Source organism: Glandiceps talaboti, chromosome 3, assembly GCF_964340395.1.
Source record: "Glandiceps talaboti chromosome 3, keGlaTala1.1, whole genome shotgun sequence".
NCBI classification, from domain to species: Eukaryota; Metazoa; Hemichordata; class Enteropneusta; family Spengelidae; genus Glandiceps; species Glandiceps talaboti.
The window spans coordinates 358,464-379,612 of record NC_135551.1 but is presented as its reverse complement, the minus strand read 5'-3'; the positions used below and the strand labels follow the sequence as shown (position 1 = coordinate 379,612).

General features: G+C 37.6%; 1 protein-coding gene across 2 annotated transcripts in view; it reads right to left on the bottom strand.

The window, feature by feature from the left end:
- Positions 1-21,149, bottom strand: part of LOC144432808 (intersectin-1-like) — a 305,852-nt gene that overhangs the window by 122,442 nt on the left and 162,261 nt on the right. For both annotated transcript variants that reach the window (XM_078121087.1, XM_078121088.1), the window contains 3 exons: positions 13,473-13,650; positions 7,524-7,726; positions 5,742-5,875 (listed from right to left, as the gene is read on the bottom strand). In XM_078121087.1, the coding sequence (XP_077977213.1) occupies positions 5,742-5,875; positions 7,524-7,726; positions 13,473-13,650 (515 nt within the window). The remainder of the gene's footprint in view (positions 1-5,741; positions 5,876-7,523; positions 7,727-13,472; positions 13,651-21,149) is intronic.

Sequence of the window (21,149 nt, the reverse complement as noted above, 5' to 3'; positions counted from 1 at the left end):
ATATAAAAGTCAAAACTGCACTTCCGCAACCCGGAAATTCAACAGCATTTCTTGGCCCTACCAATAGTACCATGGCCGCCAAGCGTGAGCTTGTAAGTTTTTCTGTTAGTTTGTCGACCGTGCAAAAAACAAAAAGAAAGTCTAACCGCGATTGATGCTTTGAGAGTCACACAATTGTACAATAATCTTCCTCTATTGTATTTCTGTGCATATATTGGTAAACCTTGGAAAATATTCACAGTATATTGGGGTACCATGTATACAATGTAAGTTCAAATGACTGGGTCCAGGAATCTCTTGCCCATTTTGAATAAGTTCACCTGTTTGTATTTCCATAAGCAACTGCTGAAACTGGAGACCAGTTCCGATGATGAAAATTGCCACATATAGCAGGACTGAATACTTCATTGTCGTAAAATGATTTAACACTAGCTCAGAAGAAAGAGGACCTCCCCCTCTACCGGTAATAGCTACTCATGACAGCCGACCATTGTCGTCACGGCACCCTGTGAAATTAGCTTTCCATCTGGCAGTGCTTCAACTACGCCACCATCTTTAAATTATGATGCCACTGATGAAATTAGCTTTCCATCTGGCAGTGTTTCAACTATGCCACCATCTTTAAATTATGATGAGAATACGTCACAAGTCTGTTTACCCAAGCACAAAGTATGGACGCCAGGTAGATTGGGTTACCACGACAAGGAATGACAATTTCAGCGAAATAGGTCACTTCAGCCAACAAAAATAGGTTCAGAATGTTCTAGGGCATATAGTACACCACAAGATGACTCTTGAATGTTAACTTCTGGTAAAAAAATCCGACACTAGAGACCAAGATTCTCCAGTGATGTTAGTGCTGAGCTGTACTGCCAGTTCATGCATACACCAGCCCCATTCATTCATTCACACATTTATTCATTCATTCACCAGGGTTCGTACACTTAAAGCAAAACAAAATTCCAGGACTTTCCACAGGTTTTTCTCAGTTTTCCAGGTGTATTCGTATAGATTTTGGCCATTTTCCAGGGCTGTTGACCACTAAAGTATATTTTCGAATGACATCTAATTGTCTGATATGGACGAAAAGAAATTAACAAGGGTTCCCATGATATGTCACAAAACATTTCAAAGACAATCGACACTAAGCGAGATGTTGGTGTCTAAACTACATTTGCATGCTTAGATTAAACAGAGAAACCTCTGTCCTATCCTCTAAGTAGTCGTTTTGTCAAACTTGTGCATTGATCGTGTAAGATTTGAGTCACAGCATTCATTAGTCTAATTCAGACATATCCAGAAAAAAAAAATTAAAACCTAAAAAAAAGTTTGTCCTCATTATTGTATGGTTTGATGTGACTAGATTTAGAGGTCACCAAAAATAATTTTTTTCTTCAAAATTTTGAATAAAAACGTCATTTACGTAATGAAATTGCACGTTATGAATAAATGAATATGTTCAGCCCTTGTGTCTCAATGTTTAATGTACGGATGCCACGTGTTGCAGAACATCGCAATTTCTCAACTCAAATTGACCATTTAGGAATGTTACTGTACAGTACTGACAAACATAAAAAAGTAGTCTATTCTTTTAGAACATGTAAAACAAATTCCCATTTATTGATGAATAAAAGTCAAAACCGTACTTCTACAACCTGGAAATTCAACTGCACTTCTCAAGGCCCTAGTCATGCATGAGCTTGTAGTATGTTAACTCGTGCGCCAAACTTGTAACAATTTCTAAACGTTGTTAGTGATAGGGCTGGTCATGCTTTGATACTTGCTACAATGTTACAATAATCTTGCTAACAGACCTACTGTTACCCCTGGGACTGTTACAATATTATGTTGCTGAAATGACGACTGGACTCGGAGTAGCAATAGGCAAGATCGAAACAAACATTGTGGCGCCCATTCAACTATGCATAGGCACGGTCTGTGGTAAAGTGTCTCGTGGAATGATCAGTTGACTGTCTGGGTTTAATCAGCGTGATTCACCATGGTGGCAAAAGACTTTACAATTACGAGACTCAGTGTATTGAATCATATGAATGGGTGGCTCAAGCACAGACATGTCGATCATCAATATTAATCGATCACGATCATTTTCCAGGGTTTTCCAGGGGTAGGGTGCATTTTTCAAGGTTTTCCAGGGAGGGTGTGAAATTCCAGGGTTTTCCAGGACTGTGCGAACCCTGATTCACATTCATTTATTTATCCAGTTACTCATAAATACATTTACAGTCACTCAGTCATCCATCTGTTCATGTACATAGATCTCACAGTAGGAGTTTTTAAGGCCAAGAAAACAAAGAATTGTTTCCTGGTCAGTTTGCATCATTTAAATACCCCGCTTTGATCTTCTTTTTTATCTTCTTTTTTAAACCTAATCAGTTCTTGCCATTATCCTATGGAACATGTTTACCAAATTTCGTTTGAATTGAGCTAGCTGCTTTTAGAAAATGGTGATACAGACACACAAACACAGACACAGACACATAGACACAGACTTTTCACCCCTATAATACATATCGTTCCTTTTGAAACTGACATTTTCCGATCTTTAGCCAAATAAGCTTATTCTTCAATAATTCATAAATGACTTCAGAGATGCCTTTTACACAAAAATGAATTCAAAAAGCATTCTGTAAACAAAATCCCTCGGAATCAAGCCATCGTAGATGACATACTCCTCACTGTTAGGGAGCTGTTGATCCCTGTTTTGATTGTAACACTTCTTGTCTGTGATAGGTGCAATCACAAATTGACATTGACATGGTACCTAATAGTACACCGCCCTTATACCAAGATTGACTGAAATTGATCTTCTCAGATATGTCTGCCAAATGGCTCCAGACATGAATGGCTGCCTAGCAGTCCTGTTGGATCACATTGTTACACAAGTTGACATACATGTATACATCATACATGTAGTACATTACCTTTGTGTAAAGTTTTTGATGGAAATTGTTCATGTTCACCCAGTGGTTATATTGGACCATATTGTAACACAAGTTGATGTGCAAATGAAAGAATATGGTACAATATACATCCCTGTACCAAGTTTGAAGGGAATCAGTTCAGGCACATCAAAGTAATGCCTTTGGACATGTAAAAATGGTTTTAAAAAATGGCTGCCTGGCAGCCATATTGGATTGTATCATGACATAAATTGACATGCATATGTATGTCATAGTGTGTTGTCCTTGTACCAAGTTTGATAGAAATTGGTCCAGTCATGTCCAAGTAATATTTCTGGACATGAAAAAATCTTTTAAAAAATGGCCGCCCAGTGGCCATATTTGATCGTATCATGACATAAATTCACATGCATATGCATGTAATACAACATAGCCCTTATACCAACTTTGAATGAGATCTGTTCAGGCATGTCTACACAATGGCTTTGAACCTGAAAAATTCATAACAAAATGGCCGTCTGGCGACCATATTGAATCGTATCACAAAATAAATTGACGTGCATATGTATGCCATAGTGTGTTGTCCTTGTACTAAGTTTGAGAGAAATCAGTCCAGTCATTTCCGAGAAATGGACACACGATCGCACGCACACACGTACTGACGGAGCCCAATCTATAAGTCCCCCGTCTGGCAGTTAGTTTCACTAAAGATCTATAATTGAGATTCCCCATTGTTTTTTTATTTATTCGTATCGTGACTACTCTGCCCAAGTTAAGTCAAAATTTCATTTATCCAATGTATTGATAACTTTATTTGGAAAAAGGTTTTATTCATGGACACTGAATAAATACTTTCAAATTCTTATGGATTCGCACTTACATTTTAACTTGCAGCACAAAACACATGCTCGTTATTTATTTTACCCACATTTATGTCCCTCATCTCAAATGCGAAATATTTACAAGATCTTTGTATAACTTTAATGCGGCCCCCGATCATTTGGTTGAGTAATGTCACGGCTATTCATCACATAAAGCGATGGTCAGAATTTATGGCGGCAGGGGGGGGTGGGGGGTGGGGGGTGGGGCGAAGCGGAGAAAATATTTCGGTCAAAAAAAAACAAACATTCGCAGCCACTTCCCCTCTGATTATATCCTGAAGCCACATATCTATGCGCATCTGGGTCATCTCGAACCAAAACACTATATTAGAGCCACAATACCATTCTCAGTAACTAGATGTATCAGTTTTCAAATGCATTGGGCAGAGGTACATTCTTCATTTTTAGTCAGTCTTTTTTCAAAGTGTTGTGCCTTCAGGGTCCAATTCTCGTACAGGTAAAACATCGAGGGATCGCCGAACGACTGTGTATATCATACGCATTTTATGTTCCCTAAGAACAATTTAGTTAGATAAGAAACAGGCTTTCCACAGACCACTCCATACAAATATAATATGTTTTACATGTAATAGATATTCTACAACTATTCCACAGGACACTGTCATTTTCAACGTAACTTTAAATTATTGATAATGCGATCGGTCCATTTGTCCCCAATGGAGTATTAGTATAGATTGGAATGGTGTTTCCATCCTTTATAATCTTTACAAACATTTATACACTGGAAACAATTGATGTGTTTACCACTTGACATGATCAGATAGTGCTGGTCACGAAGTTGAAATAGCCACCAAGAGTGTGCTGAGGATTATGGGATATATAATCAAATTCTGTCATGCAGTCCTACTTCCGTCAAGCAAAAAAAAGTTTTTGCTAGGTATAGGTGTTCATTTGCTGATTGACTATCCAGTTGCCTATCCAACCCTGTTGTTATCTTTGAAATATACATGATCATTTGGTTGCTGCTATGAGCGTGGTCATCTTGCTAGACATATCTGCATACATTTTTTGAATGTTCGTTCACTTGTCTATGAATCCCTGGCAGTGATATTATGTTTGCAATATACATGTACATGGATCATTTGGGTGTTGCTATGGGCGTGGTCACAGTTGCTTGGGGTATTTGCATACATTTTTTGAATGTTTACTCACTTGCCTACGAGATGATGTTGTTATTTAACCCAAATATACTGTCATTTAGTTGATAGGGCCAATTGTGCCAAAATGTTTTGAACAAAATCTACAGAATTACATGTCTAAAAACAGCTCACCAAGTTTCAGTCTCATTGACCAAGTACTTTTTGAGATGTTTGTTACCAAAATTCACATTTTTACACCTTATTTGCATATTAATGATGAGATCATTATATATATGCTTAATATATCATCTATACACCCTCAGATGCATCCCTGTTAAACTTGCAATCAGTCCAGTGGTTTTTGACTTTAAGTTGCTTACACACATCCACACACAGACGTTAATTACATAAAATTAAATTCGATTTTGTTGGCGAAAAACGCACATAAAAATTACAATCGTTCGTTTTTAGGGCTGTACTTCAGTTACCGTTCACTGGCACGCATTTAAAATGGCAGTATAGATAAACAAGACTAATACACATGTGTGGAACTAGTTATGGCAGCAAATTTTGTAGCAATAGCTGCCAATAGTGCCATTGAATGGTTTTATGGCGATGAAGGTGAATGAACTTCGGCGTCCCAGTATACTGGGTTCTCATGGGCGCTCTAGCACATTCTGGTATACCGTGTTCTCGTGGTGAAAGCTCCGCTCAGCTGTCACTGACAACGGAGCTAACAATATTTGTCATGGGTAATAATGGTATAAGAATGATTGAGAGGTCCTGATGCAACTATGCAATATACTTGTTTGGTTGCAGGATGACTAATACAAGCTTACTTTCAATGTCCTGTTCGTCTGTTTTCCTAGGCAATGTTGGTGAGGTGTTATTGGCGGTAATGTCTCCAGTTATCTCTTGTACACTTTCTGATGACGGTCTCTCCCTTTCAACTGTGTCTATTGGTGTTGGTGTCCTAAAATGTAAATATTCAGAAAACAAGATATACACGTCAATGAGTAATATAGCATAACTGTAAAATTTGTGATATTCAAAAAAAATAGTGCCAATGGCATTGTAGCACAACTGTACAGTTTTTAAAAATGTTTACCCACAAGCTAATCCATACTAGGTATAGGTGTTCATTTGCTCAATGATTATCCAGTTGCCTATCCAACCCTGTTGTTATATTTGTAATATACACGCTCATTTGGCTGGTGCTATGGGTGTGGTCATGATGCTAGACATATCTGCATACATTTTTTGCATGTTCATTCACTCGTCTATTAATCCCTGTTGTTATCTTTGCAATATATGTGATCATTTGGCTGTTGCCATGGGCATGGTCTTGTTGCTAGGCATATTTGCATACACTTTTTATAATGTTTATTCATTTGTCTTTCAATTCTTGTTATCTTTGCAAAACTATGCGATTATTTGGTTGTTGCTATGGGCATGGTCTTGTTGCTAGGCACATTTGCATACATTTTTTGATTGTTTATTCATTTGTCTTTCTATTCAAGTTGTTATCTTTGCAATATACGTGATTATTTGGCTGTTGCTATGGGTGTGGTCTTGTTGCTAGGCAAATTTACATACATTTTTTGAATGTTATTCAATTGTCTAAGATTCCCTGTTGTCTGTGAAATACACCACCGTTTGGCTGTTGCTATGGGCGTGGTCATGGTTGCTAGGGTATTTGCATACATTTCTTGAATGTTTACTCACTTGCCTATCATATGATGTTGTTATTTGACCAAAATATACTGCCCTTTGGTTGTTGCTAAGGGTGTGGTCATGGTTGCTAGGGCCAATTTTGTCAAAATCTTTGAAGAAAATTCGCAGAATAACACTTTCAGAAACATCTCACCAAGTTTCAGACTCATTGACCAAGTACTTTTTGAGATAGAAGTTTTTGACCAAAAATGAACATGTTTACACCTAATTTGCATATCACTCATGGAATCATTGTATGCTTAACATTTCTTCGTCAATACATCCCTAGATGCATTCCCATCAAATTTCAGCCCAATCTGCTCAGTGGTTTTGGAATTACAGATATTTGACCAAAAAGACACATTTTAGCCCTAATTTGCATATCACTGACAGGACCACCATATCATGAACAATTCTTAGTAAAAACACCCTGAAGAATGTTTCACCCAAATTTCAGCCAAATCTGCCCAGTAGATTTTGAGTTTAAATATTTTGACCAAAAATCACATTTTTTGACCCAAAATGCACATCTCTCTTGCGATCATTTTCATTTTAACAATTTCCCAACTAGACCCCACAAGTAATGTCCCCATCAAATACCAAGGCAATCAGGATGGCAGTTTAAGAGTTTAAGTCGTCCACACACACACACACACACACACACAGACAGACAGACAGAAAGACAGACAGACAGACGAACAGACACCGCTCAATGCCTATAGCACTACTGAACCTACATTGTAGTTCAGTTGTGCTAACAAAATTAGTTTTGATGAAATTGCAAGTAATTGTAGGTGATGTAAAATCATGTAATCGATGACTCTCCGGAATCCATAGTTTATGAAAATGTTTCTATTTCCTGGAGTGGTGATCCCCTTTAACTACATATAAGGGAGAGAATACCTTACCCATCTCTCCTGGGTGCAGATATAAGTTTGACGTAAGATTTAGGAAACCATCCTTCTTGTCCATTCAGTTCTCCACACCACCACATATCTTGCTGTTCTTTGATGTTAATTACATCACCTTTGTTGAATGTTAAATGGTTATCTTTTTTGGCTCTCCATGGATAGATAGCCTGGGCCTGTACACCATCAGGAACTATAGTACCCTGTCAGCGATACATGACACTAACTTAATATACAATACATTCTCACATTAAGCTTTGTACTAAGAATACTACACACAAGAAGTTACTGGCATATATATTCTTGTCATACAATGTATAGCAATATTATAAAATATCACCAATGGCATTGTAACACAACTGTAGTTGGCTGTTGGTATGGGCATGGTCCTGTTGCTAGGCATATTTGCATACATTTTTAGCAAAACTAAACGCTGACATTCTGTAGTGCTATAGGCATGACAAAGTGTGTGTGTGTGTGTGTGTGTGTGCGCATGTTAGGGCTAAAGTGGTTCAGTGTCTTGGCTGCCGATCGCCAGATGGTCAAATGGCGAATTTACTTATTCACTACGACTCAGACTTGCGCTCCTTTAGCCAAACTGGCGACTCCAAATTTTGAATCACACCATTCCTCAATGAGCAAAAATCTAGCAAATGTGTCAAAATTATTCACTGCTTAGGAGTTATCTCAAAGGTCGCCGTTATATACTCTGTTAATACTCAACTATTTACAAAGATGAAGCAATGTGAAGTGTGAACTGACCACAGTTAATACTATACATTGATATCAGTATACATTATACTAGGACAGTAATGTGTGAATGACATGCCAATCATGATGCTGTAGACTTTCAACTAGTAATCTTCAACGTCATCAAAAAAAGTACAACAGCCTTGTATACCTTTCGATAAAATGGTGACGTTGTTTTCGGTTCATATTTACTCTGAAAACACTTTTAGTTAGTAGTTTGACATTGTACCTAACATAATGTAACTAGTGTGTGTGAATGGCACTGGAATTAATCTCTCATTGAGGTTGCTTGGAAACATAGTCTACCTAACTTTAACATTGAACTACAGGTTGGTTCAAGGTAAAAAGCCTGTCTGTCTGTCATAGACTCATTTTAGCCCTAATTTGTCATCATGTCATGAACAAATTTGTAATTTCTACTGAAATGAATTTCTGTATAAGACTAATACCCACCGTTTTCAATAAGAATGGAAATCTGAGGTACATTTCTCGAAATTACTTTCCATCAGATGTCAGAACAGCTACACTGACTTTGCCGTTGATCTTTGCAGCTGTCAATCAACATGTAGTACAGACGAATGAACTAATCCTAATGATGCTTATATTATCTCCAAAAAAAGTCATTGAGAATGACTGGGTTTTAAGGAACTGGCAGTTTATGTTGTCATTTTCTTGATATCACTACTCTGATCACGCATCAACACTTGTGAACCTAAATCAAACAGACTTAGATATGTTTTGTCTCCTCGTTGGACATGAGACATGCCTACTCTTCAAGATGACATGACGGAATAAACCATTCAACAATAAAGGATGGGGGGGGGGGGGGGGGAACCTGTCCAAGCATGTCTGAGTTATGGCTTTGGACATGGAAAATTTGCAATTAGAATGGCTGCCAGGCAGCCATATTGGATCATATAATGACGAAAATGGACATGCACATGTATGTCATGGAACACTCTCCTAATACCAACTTTGAATGAGATCTGTTCAAGCATGTCTGAGTTATGGCTTTGGACAGGGAAAATTCGCAAATAAAATGGCTGCCAGGTGGCCATATTGGATCATACCACGACAACAATGAATATGCACATTTATGTCATAGAACACTGTCCTAATACCAACTTTGAATGAGATCTGTTCAAGCATGTCTGAGTTATGGCTTTGAACATGGAAAATTCACAAACAAAATGGCTGCCAGGCAGCCATATTGGACCGTATCATTACAAAAATGGATATGCACATGTATGTCATAGAACACTGTGCTAATAACAACTTTGAATGAGATCTGTTCAAGCATGTCTGAGTTATGTCTTTGGACAGGGAAAATTCGCAAACAAAATGGCTGCCAGGCAGCCATATTGGATCGTATCATGAAACAAATTGACGTGCATATATATGCCATTGTATGTTGCCCCTGAACCAAGTTTGAAAAAAATCAGTCCAGGCATCTCCAAGAAACAGCTCTGGACGCACGGACAGACGGAACCCAATCCATAAGTTCCCGTCCCGGACTTCGTCCGGTGGGGACTAATAAACACAATAGCTGAAAATCGTGATAGTATGCCATATACATGTACATGATTACAAAAAGTAAATCTGTAATTGACGTCAATTCTAGCCGTCTTCTTTGCTTGAAACCAAGTAGAGCACATTGAGTACAGATTATTATTAACGACCAATCCCAATCAGAATGAATGGGCGAAAAACGCCTTGACCGCCTCTCTCTGATCTTTGGTGACGATAATTGACATCTTACTCATCCTGACTGCAAGTTCAGACTGACTGTTCTAAACTTTGACTGCACAGTTTATAACATGTTACAACATTGTAGCATCATTTCACATCCATTTCTATACACAACCACCCTTGGTATACGCGATCCATTGCTATGAAGTGTTGATTGATATCTAGAACTTTTGTCAGTGTCACGTCTGTAGCCTCTGTTCGTACGATCGTGGCATTGACTATCATAAAATTTCAATGATATTCTCCATGGTCAATAAAGTAGGAAGTGTGCCATATGTCGAAAGAAGAACAGTTGCCCTACGATTATCCATTTATGAGCATTGTTCTAATTTAGAACACAGTATTTGTACAATACAAACTACCTGGAAGTATATCAATTACGAGTTTCTATTGTTTCTATTTTGTATCATACAGTAATTGTTAGTATCGCATTTCTTTTGAAAATGGTTTCATTGGTGGTAAGATCATTTTGATTTGAACAATTTTCAAACTAGACACCAAAGGTAATATACCCACCGAATATCATGGCAAGTGGTCCAGTGGTTTTTGACTTTAAGTTGTTTATATACACACACCGTACACACACATCCACATACAGACAGACAGACAGACACTTAGCAATGCCTGTAGCACTACTAAACCTTATCAGTTCAGTTGTGCTAAAAATTATCAACAACGAAATAGAAGGATATTAGCCTTCTAGTACTCAGTTGTCATTGAAGGAAGAGAGCTATATTTCTGATTTTCTTTTAGACTGTCGACAGTAGCTAGTGCCTTTTTTTCCCTACGTTTTATCTAAACTTAAGTCATTGGGGTACTCCGATCCGCGTAATACTACTATAATCCCATACTGATATCGAGGGCCGAAGGCCTGAGCAACTGTTCTCGCTTGAGCCATCTCCGTTTCTATTACTTATTCATGATGTGACGTCATTTAATGGGGCGTTACTCTATCATATGATTTGCATACAGTTCAATGTAAGGTCACTCAACATTCAACACACGTAAACTGCAGCGCAAATTTGACCTCGTAAATGCATTTTGATGGTCATAATCAAGTACTTTTTCCTTTCCTATCTTACTTTGTTAAAGCTTGAAACCGCACGTTTTTTTAACATTCGTAAATGACCTCGTTGACGACCTCAACGCCCGATACATTATCATGCTCACTAGTCTATTGCCTTGTTTAGCAGCTGTTACAGTATGTGGTAGCGAGAGTGCTACAGAAGTCGACTTATTGTACCAACTCCGACCGACACGCCACTCAAGCAATAGATGTTTTGGACACCCTTTTTTACCTTCCCTCGACTGCAGCTAGCATATTATATAGTAAAAAAAATTCATGTATAAAATGTGTGATAGTGAGGCATAGATACTATTCAAATGTGCAAATGGTAAACGTTCTACCTGAAACAAAAACAGAAATGTTTATACCTCACGAAAGGTGCCTGCATATTTACCACGGCACGGAGGTCGTGCTCCGATCCGACAAGTCTTCAACTAGTGCCTCCTCAGAGTACCGAGACTATATATACCTAAAGATATTGCACCCCATTATTTCAGATTCCGATTGAGGAGTCAATTTACGTAATCTTTATCACGATGCTACATATATATGATGACAGTTTGTTGTGTCTTTTCCTCCTTGATGTTTTCTTTTTATGTGATTTTTGTTGTTGGGGGGGGGGGGGGGTTGAACCTTTGTGTCGGCTGGATAATGAAAAAGAGAAGAAAAAAATATAGTGACCCCAATAAATTGAAGTACGTCAGACAACAATTTAGCATTTCATGATCATCTGATTTGTTAAATTTTACAGTTGGAGAAAGATCAATACAGGCAATCATGAGTAAAAATACCCAATACCATACCGAACTTCAGGCTTCTTTACTTAGTTGAAGTTTTTGCTACACTGTGAACATTTTATTGTAACAGTTACATATTCAAACAATGCGAATCTCGTTGAAACCATTTTCAAATGAAATGCGATACTAACAATTACTGTACGAAACAAAATCGAGACAATAAAAACTTGTAGTTTATACACTTCGAGGTAGTTCTAAATTAGAACAATGCTCATAAATGGATAATCGTAGGGCAACTGTTCTTCTTTCGACATATGGCACACTTCCTACTTTATTGGCCATGGAAAATATTGAAATTTTATGATAGTCAACGCCACAATCGTACGAACAAAGGCTACAGACGTGACACTGACAGAAGATCTATCTATGAACACTTCATAGCAATGGATCGCGTACACCAAGGGTGGTTGTGTATAGAAATGGATGTGAAATGATGGTACAACCACAGACAAGTTGTCTGTGGTACAACATACTAACATGTTATAATTTGTGCAGTCAAAGTTTAGAACAGTCAGTCTGAACTTGCAGTCAGGATGAGTAAGATGTCAATTATTGTCATCGAAGATCAGAGAGAGGCGGTCGATGCATTTTTCACCCATTCTGATTGGGATTGGTCGTTGTGCAAGACACAGAGAATATCTGTACTCCATGTTCTCATAACTTGGTTACAAGCAAAGAAGACGGCTAGAATTGACGTCAATGACAAATTTACTTTTTGTAATCATGTACATGTATATGGCATACTATCGTGATTTCCAGCTATCGTGTTTATTTTGGAGATAAATGTAAGCATCATTAGGATTAGTTCGTTTGTGCGTACTACATGTTGATTGACAGCTGCGTAAAGTTATCAACGGCAAAGTCGGCGTAACTTTTCTGACATCTGACCGAAAGTAATTTTGAGAAATGTACCTCAGATTTCCATTCTTATTGAAAACGAATGCGGTAAATCGGTAATTACATACGTCATATATTCATAATGACTTGGTCACAGTACGGTAGATGTCAATGGTCGGAACACATGTAAAACTGCCGTTTAGCAGGAGCTATCGCTAGGTTGTTACCACTTCCATATTGTTTAGCAAAATTACCACAAATAAAAGGGCCTTCGACGTGTATATATGGGATTATATTAGCGCTATCAATTCTTAGCTGTATTGAGAACGATCGGAGCGACTTCATAGCCTGGGCTTCATAGGCTATGGACTTACCACTTCCTGTCGTACACTAACGAAAACATCTTTCCCAGAGACATTGGCATCTAAATTCTTCTCTGAAAGTCTTTCAAGTGTGAGTATCCAAGTTTCTCCAACGCGTCTCGATATGTTGACTTGCTTGGTGACTCCAGCGACACCATGTTCATTTTGATTGACAAGCTTTGTGAACTATGACCTAAATGTCAAATAGTCTACAATAAAAATGTCCCTACTGTTACTGTGTGAGGGCGTGGCAAAGAACAACAGTCGCTCGGGCCTTCGGCCCTCAAAATCAGTATGTGATTATAGTATTGTTGCGCTGGATCAGAGCGTAGGAAAAAAAGGCGCGAGCGACTGTCGAACTCTGAACGAAAGTTAAAGATTGAATTACCTGATTTGGAGTTGGTGAGGGGGCAGTGGGATTGGTATTTGGTTGAACCTGAGTAAAAACTGAGCCAGTGGCTGACCAGTTAGATGCCTCTGATGTGGTGGTATCTTCTTGTGATACAGCTGCTACTGTTTTGTCAGATACACTGTCAGTTGTTACTGATGTTGGTAGATTGACTTCACTGTCATACAAATAACATACACTAATAATAACTATCAGTGCTATAAACACATGTAATTCCTAGTTTGTCACAAGAAAAGTGTGGGAGTTGTCATTTGGTGTTGAAGAGAAGGAAATTGAGAGACAGGGTATGTGAGTAAGTGCATGCAAGAACCAGATTTAAACTGAATGCCTCCCATAGGAAACCATGGATTTTTTGGTCTTACACACATTGTTGGAATACAAAATTCTGTGCTATAGGTAGTAAGTATACATGATGTATCCCTCAATTGGAAAATTATTATAAACTATATAAAATTTGGAGCTTGTATAGTTAATATCTTGCCCAATTATCAATAGTGCCAACGGCATTGTAGCACAACTGTACAGTTTTTTAAAATGTTCACCCACATGCTGAGCTATGCTAGGTATAGGTTAGTCTTGCTGCTAGATGTTTGGACTTTCTTTCGATACTATAAGCGAACGAAGTTCGCAGTGAGGGCTTGCCTGAACAGTCTAGCAAATGTCATTTTCAGACTGGACATTCCATTGAGATTACGTTAAGCGGTGGGTTGGGCCATATATGCATATATATACTTTAATATATTCAATAACCTATGACCTCTATAATACATACATACTAATGTACAATATCACGTGATCATAACAAACTACACATGGTAATACTACTATACTACAACACTAGTACTAGCGTTTGCTATTGTGAGTAGTTCGCTACTCATATTTGAAAAATGCAAAAAACACCGGTGAAAATTTATGGAGAGCACATCAAGAGGAGTCATGGATATCTGGAATATTACGGACTTTCCGTAGCCAGTTGGAAGATTGATGAAAACATCGTCACCTTGCAAAAAGGCAGCGATGGCTGTAATCTGCTTATCGTTTACAGTCGTCGCACTAATTTCCCGGACAGCAAACTACCGATGTTACCAGCTAATTAGTGCGCAATATTGAGAGTTCGATCGACAATTACCGAGACACATGTTTATATTGTAACTGATGTCGCCGCATACTTTATAAGAACAGTGGTGTAGTACCACGGGTGAAGTCATAAAACTTTGTTCGGGAGAAACCATTTCAATCATGTACTGGTTGTAAGTTGGCATAAACATATTTGTATTTATATACTCAACTTTACTATCACACTTTCGTAAGCTTGCTAATCTTTATTCAGGACCATCAATATATAAAAAAAACATCGAAGTCAGCAAAGAATCATAAATATTGTTATTATGATTGATGTACCACACCGCCCACCCCTTCAATGAATTGGCCTTCCATGTAACATTTACATGGTTCACTCAAGCCATGTCTTATACTCGCTGCAATTGTAGCGTGTACTGTGATTTTGAGGGTTCTTTCCTCTGTTTTTGTGCCTTTTTCCATTCTCATGTTTGACTGGAAGCAATCGCTTCAATTTCTCTAACAGTAACGCAAATGGAAGAGGTCACACTGAAAATGTGAGTGAGATGTCAGCGTACTACCCGTTTCAAAATGTTGCTACTTTTGGGTTTTCCTCACGGTCGAATTGCAGAGTCAAACTTATGCGAAATATTAGGAGAACGAGGTTAATTTGCTATTTCAACAACTGGATTGCCCAGAATTTAACACGTGTGAGATGTTTTCGTTATGTGAAAAGATACCTTATATTAGAGCACACGATGTCCTCGCCACCGTATTTACAGAAACTGCTATCAAAGAAGTTGTTGCCGAGATAGCACCGTAAATATTCTCTTCAGATTTTGTGGATTTCCTTTGTATTGACTATCGATTATAAGTTTAACGCTTCATTTTAGGCTGACATGCGAGCATCACACCCATAAAAGTTCAAACACTGTGAGCATTTGAGGTACATGTATCTGTGAATATATTGCTTGTGTAAAAGTTGCTATTGATGGCTACGTTTTAGGTACTTGTTCTCGGGGTTTTAATTTTACGATATTTCCATCTTGAAGTTTTTCAGTGAGACTGAATGTGAATATACTTGGAAAAGTAATGGGGTGACTGGGGGAACCCGTCCCGTTTTACATGTGCAAGTCAGATGGAGTCACGTAATTAATCTACAAATAAATGCAGCTAGTTCTAAACATCATGCATGACGTACAATTAGTATTCGGTAGGATTTTTTTTCGTTTGGTTTACTCAAATATTTCATAGCAGACGACTGATGTGCGATGTGAAATTGATAACATATATTGGGTCATTTCACCACTGAGTGCCGTAAGTGTTTGGAAGTTGAGTATTGCGTGAATCATTTTTGACTTTCTACCAGTGAATGTCTACACCACACTAATTCCTCTGAAGATTTTGTAAATTAACTCAATCATTGGTCACTTAAAATAAATTAAAGTAAAGATGATACGAGACTTGATACATACTGATATTGTTACATGTACAGTAACAGACATGCACACAGTGCGCTAGATCACATACGGAAGTGCAAATTTGCTGCAATAACAACAAAAGGCCTAGCGTGGGAAGTATTTCGGAAGGCACAATTTGCCTGCTGTCTCGTTGCTATATTAGCGGGTTGTTAATCATTTCCATCACTCCTACCTAGCTTACTAGCCAGAGAAAAGAAATTGGTTATTTGCCGTTTACTCATACTGAAACCGACGGTGGTACTCCACTGTGTAGGCTATCTGCTGTACTATGTCGACATGTCAAACTACGTATCATGATTTGCGAAGAGACGTTGAACTAAAATCATCAATGTCAGGGGCAAACGGGAGTAGCGAATAAATTTTAAAAACCAGAAAATGGCAAAATTATGTCGAAATGGCTTGCCGACAGTCATGTATAAGAAGAATGATCCTATCAAATTTGTGTACGCTGCTCATGTGAACGGTCGTCCATTGCTATCTAATGGAAGTGTCAATCACAATTAATGTCAACAACATTGTCTATCTGTATGCTTTGATACATTCGGAGCCAGAGTACATCAGTCCAGACTATGTCAATCAGGATATTTAGTTTACAGTGCATTGTATAAATTACTTGCAAGTGTGACCTTCAAAATGTGTCGGTAAAAAAATTACCGGCAACTTCTTAGGCTGGTTACTTTATAGATACATTTATTTTTTATGTGGTGATGCGGTGACCTAGGATATTTCTATACACATCTCAAACAATTTGTTGTTCTTATACCCATGACACAGCAAGTAGTTACCCCATTCAGAAAGTATTATGTACTTGAAATTTGTCACACAATTTGTGTAAACATTGTAACATAAATACGGAAACGAATTTCTGCTGAGTCGGCATGCGGCCACATCACTTACAAAATAAATGTATGTCTCGGTAATTGTCAATTGAAATCTCAATATTGCTCACAGTCACTAATTAACTGGCAACATCAGGAAATGAATGCGATGAATGTAAGACGTCCAGTGAAAGTTTTGTTTTGCCATGTTCAATTGCTTTCCTGAGTTGTTCAGACAATGCCATGGTAAACCTATGGTGGGGAATCTCTGCATGCAAGTGTTACGTCATTACTATGGCTTATCGGTTTATGGTAATTGTGAGTTTGTTGAGTGTGTAGACGTTGTTATTCACACATTTCAGTTAACGCATTGGTGGTTATTTTTACAAGCCCCTCCTTAAGCTGAATATGCATGAAAAATTATCTATTGTCCTCTGTTTGTGCTTGTCGCTAATGCGGTTCTCTGATTGGCAGTTATTCATATCCTGAACTGCAGAGATCAAATTTGCTAGACCTTGGATGTTCCATCCTCGATAGCGATGTTCTGTCCTGTGTCATATTGTATCAGAAGAACATCTGAGGTCTAGCAGATAGACTAGATATAGGGGTTCATTTGCTGAATGATTATCCCAGTTGCCTATCCAGCCCTGTTATCTTTGCAATATACGTGATCATTTGGCTGTTGCTATGGATGTGATCATGTTGCTAGACATATATGCATACATTTTTTAAAATGTTTATTCACTTGTCTATGAATCCCTGTTGATATCTTTGCAATATATGTGACCATTTCGTAGTTGCTATGGGCATGGTCTTGTTGCTAGGCATATTTGCATACATTATTTGAATGTTTGTTCAATTGTTTATTAATCCATGTTGTTATCTTTGTGAAATATACGACCATTTGGCTGTTACTATGGACGTGATCATGGTTGCTAGGGATATCTGCATACATTTTTTGAATCTTTACTCACTTGCCTGATGTTATTTGACCAAAATATACTGCCATTTGGTTATAATTGTGTCAAAATATTTTGAAGAAAATCTGCAGAATAACACTTCTAGAAACATCTCAACAAGTTTGTCTCATTGACCAAGTACTTTTTGAGATATAAATTTTTGACCAAAATTCACATTTTACACCTAATTTGCATATTACTGATGAGATCGTTATATGCTTAATATTTTTCATCTATACACCCACAGATGCATCTCTATTACATTTCAGCCCAATCTGCTCAGTAGTTTTGGAATTATAGGTTTTTGACCAAAAAGAAACATTCTAAGCCCTAATTTGCATAATACTATGGGAATCATCATGTCATGAACAAATCTTAATTCCCTCACCCCTAAGAATGTTCCCACCAAATTTCATACCAATCTGCCCAGTACTTTTGGAGTTTAAGATTTTTGACCAAAAATAACATTTTTTGACCCAAAATCCACATCTCTGATGCAATCATGTTCACTAACAATTTTCCCTCTAGACATCAGAAGTAACATGACCACCAAAATATCAAAGCAGTTTAAATCGTTTACACACACACACACACACCACACACAGACAAAGAGACACAGAGCGATCCCTATAGCACAACTGAACCTCAGTTCAGTTGTGCTAATCACACACCGGTAGTAAGGTCATTTCGATTTGAAAAATTCCCAACTAGACACCCAAGGTAATACACCCACCAAATATCATGGCAATCGGTCTGGCGGTTTGACTTTAAGATGTTTACACACACACACACACACACACACACACACACATCCACACAGAAAGACAGACTCTTTGCCATGCCTATGACATTACTGAATCCTATCAGTTCAGTTGTGCTAAAAAAATTGAAAATGGCATAGATCATCTTGGCATGAAAAATCTGAATAACCTCCCCAAAGGAACATGCACACCAAATATCAAAGTATTCTGACTGTCGGTTTCGGAGAACAAAATAAAAACAAGCGACCTATCGGTCAGAATAGCTCCGCTGTTTTTTTTTTAATTTAATTTTTTATTTTGGTGACATGTAGAAGTAGTTCAGTTCTTCAGCTCTTCACTATGCAGTTTTGTTTTAGCGATGTAATAAAGTGGTTACTGGTTTCATATGATGTCTCACTATAAAACACATTTTACGCAGAAGTTGGTAATGTATTGTACTTTTATACCATAGTAACCATTTTATAACAAAAATCTACTGTTATGAAAAATTACACAAAATCTCAGAAAAGAAATGACTGGGAAATGCACACAAGAAAAAGAAACAAGCGACCTATCGGTCAGAATAGCTCCGCTGTTTTTGTTTTTGTTTTTTTTTGTATTTTGGCGACATGTAGAAGTGGTTCAGTTCTTCACTATGCAGTTTTGTTTTAGCGATGTAATAAAGTGGTTACTGGTTTCATATGATGTCTCACTATAAAACACATTTTACACAGAAGTTGGTAATGTATTGTACTTTTATACCATAGTCACCGTTTTATAACATAAATCTACTGTTATGAAAAATTGCACAAAATCTCTGAAAAAAAAATGACTGGGAAATGCACACAAGAAAAAGAAAAAAAAGAGGATTTTGAGGTTGGCTATAAATAATTCCAGTGTCTTACAGCTTTAACCCTGGAAAATGTTAATGATGAATGAAATAAACTAGGGATCTAAAATAATTTTGAGGCAATTTGAATTTCAATTTTCTAACAAATTTACCAAGTCAACAACATTCAACTTGTACTAGTTGTAGTAGATATATATAGGGAAGCAATGTATTAATCGCCATCTTAGTTTCCGTACGGCGACAAGTACCTGGAAGAGAGTCATTCTCAGCCATGTGATCAAAAGTGTTGTAAACTAAACCAGAAAAAATTATCGGACTGGCTAAACTTCCCGCTGAACTGGAGTAAGGTCCAAGCCTCGATAGTACGTGAGGAAATCGTCTCAAACTAGCAATACAACTTTCAAAATATAACTTGACATGTCTTCATTTGTTAGAGTTATACAATTCAAGACGGGTTTTCACTCGAAAAAAATAATTCTGTGAATAATGACACTCTGAACGCAGCGATTTCTCAGACGATGTTACCACTGTAACGTATGGCTGGCAACGACTTGCTTCCGGGTTAGTCCCTCGTGCATCCGGGTACTTGGGATTGTCGCCGTACAGAAACTCACTTGTCGTGCATTACCACATCGGTAATTTTGACGCTGTAATTTTGCCACCAATATTGATCGTACAAAAACAAAACTCCATAAATGAACCACAAAGTACTTTCCCTTTCAAAATGTGATAATTTTAGAAAGAGTATTATCGTTTTTATTGACGACTGACTCTGTCAAAAATCGTCCCATACACTTCAGTTCAGGCATGCACGACTTCTCACTTGATCGTGAGGTGCATATACTGGAATGAACCATTCTGTAGGAGGGTGGAGAATTTGGATTTGAAGTTTACAACCCTGTTTCAAACAAATATTTGTCATTTGGGCGCACAATGCGTAGAATTAAGACTACAGCACATATTACATTGCTTGTTTGACGTCAATAGTGTCTTTTGAAAAGTTGAAGTTTACCTAAAGTCTCGCGGACTGATTTCCAATATGGCGGCGGTCATAATGCTCATTAACATATTCATCTTTTTTTAAATTACAAGAAAAAAATCATAAAAAATAGAAAAGAAGACTTGAAATTAACAAATCTAAGTAAGCTACCCCCTGCACACCAGATATCAAAGCAATCTGACATGAAGTACGTGAGGAGATGATGAAAATGTCATTTTATGAAAGCAAAATACCACCAATGGCGTTGTAGCACAACTGTACAGTTTTTAAAAATATTTATCCATATGGTAGTCCATGCTAACAATAAGTGTTCATTTGGTGAATGACTATCCAGTTGCCTATCCAACCATGTTGCTATCTTTACGATATATGCTATCAATTAGCTGTTGCTAAGGACGTGGTCTTGTTGCTAGGCATATTTACATACATTTTTTGAATGTTTATTCAATTGTCTATTAATCTCCATTGTTATCTTCGCAATATATGTGATCATTTGGCTGTTGCTATGGGCATTGTCTTGTTGCTAGGCACACTTGCATACATTTTTTGAATATTTATTCATTTGTCTTCTATTCCTGTTGTTATCTTTGCAATATATGTGATTATTTGGCTGTTGCTATGGGCGTGGTCTTGTTGCTAGGCATATTTACATACATTTTTTGAATGTTTATTTAATTGTCTATTAATCCCTTGTTATCTTTGCAATATACATGATTATTTGGCAGTTGCTATGGGCGTGGTCTTGTTGC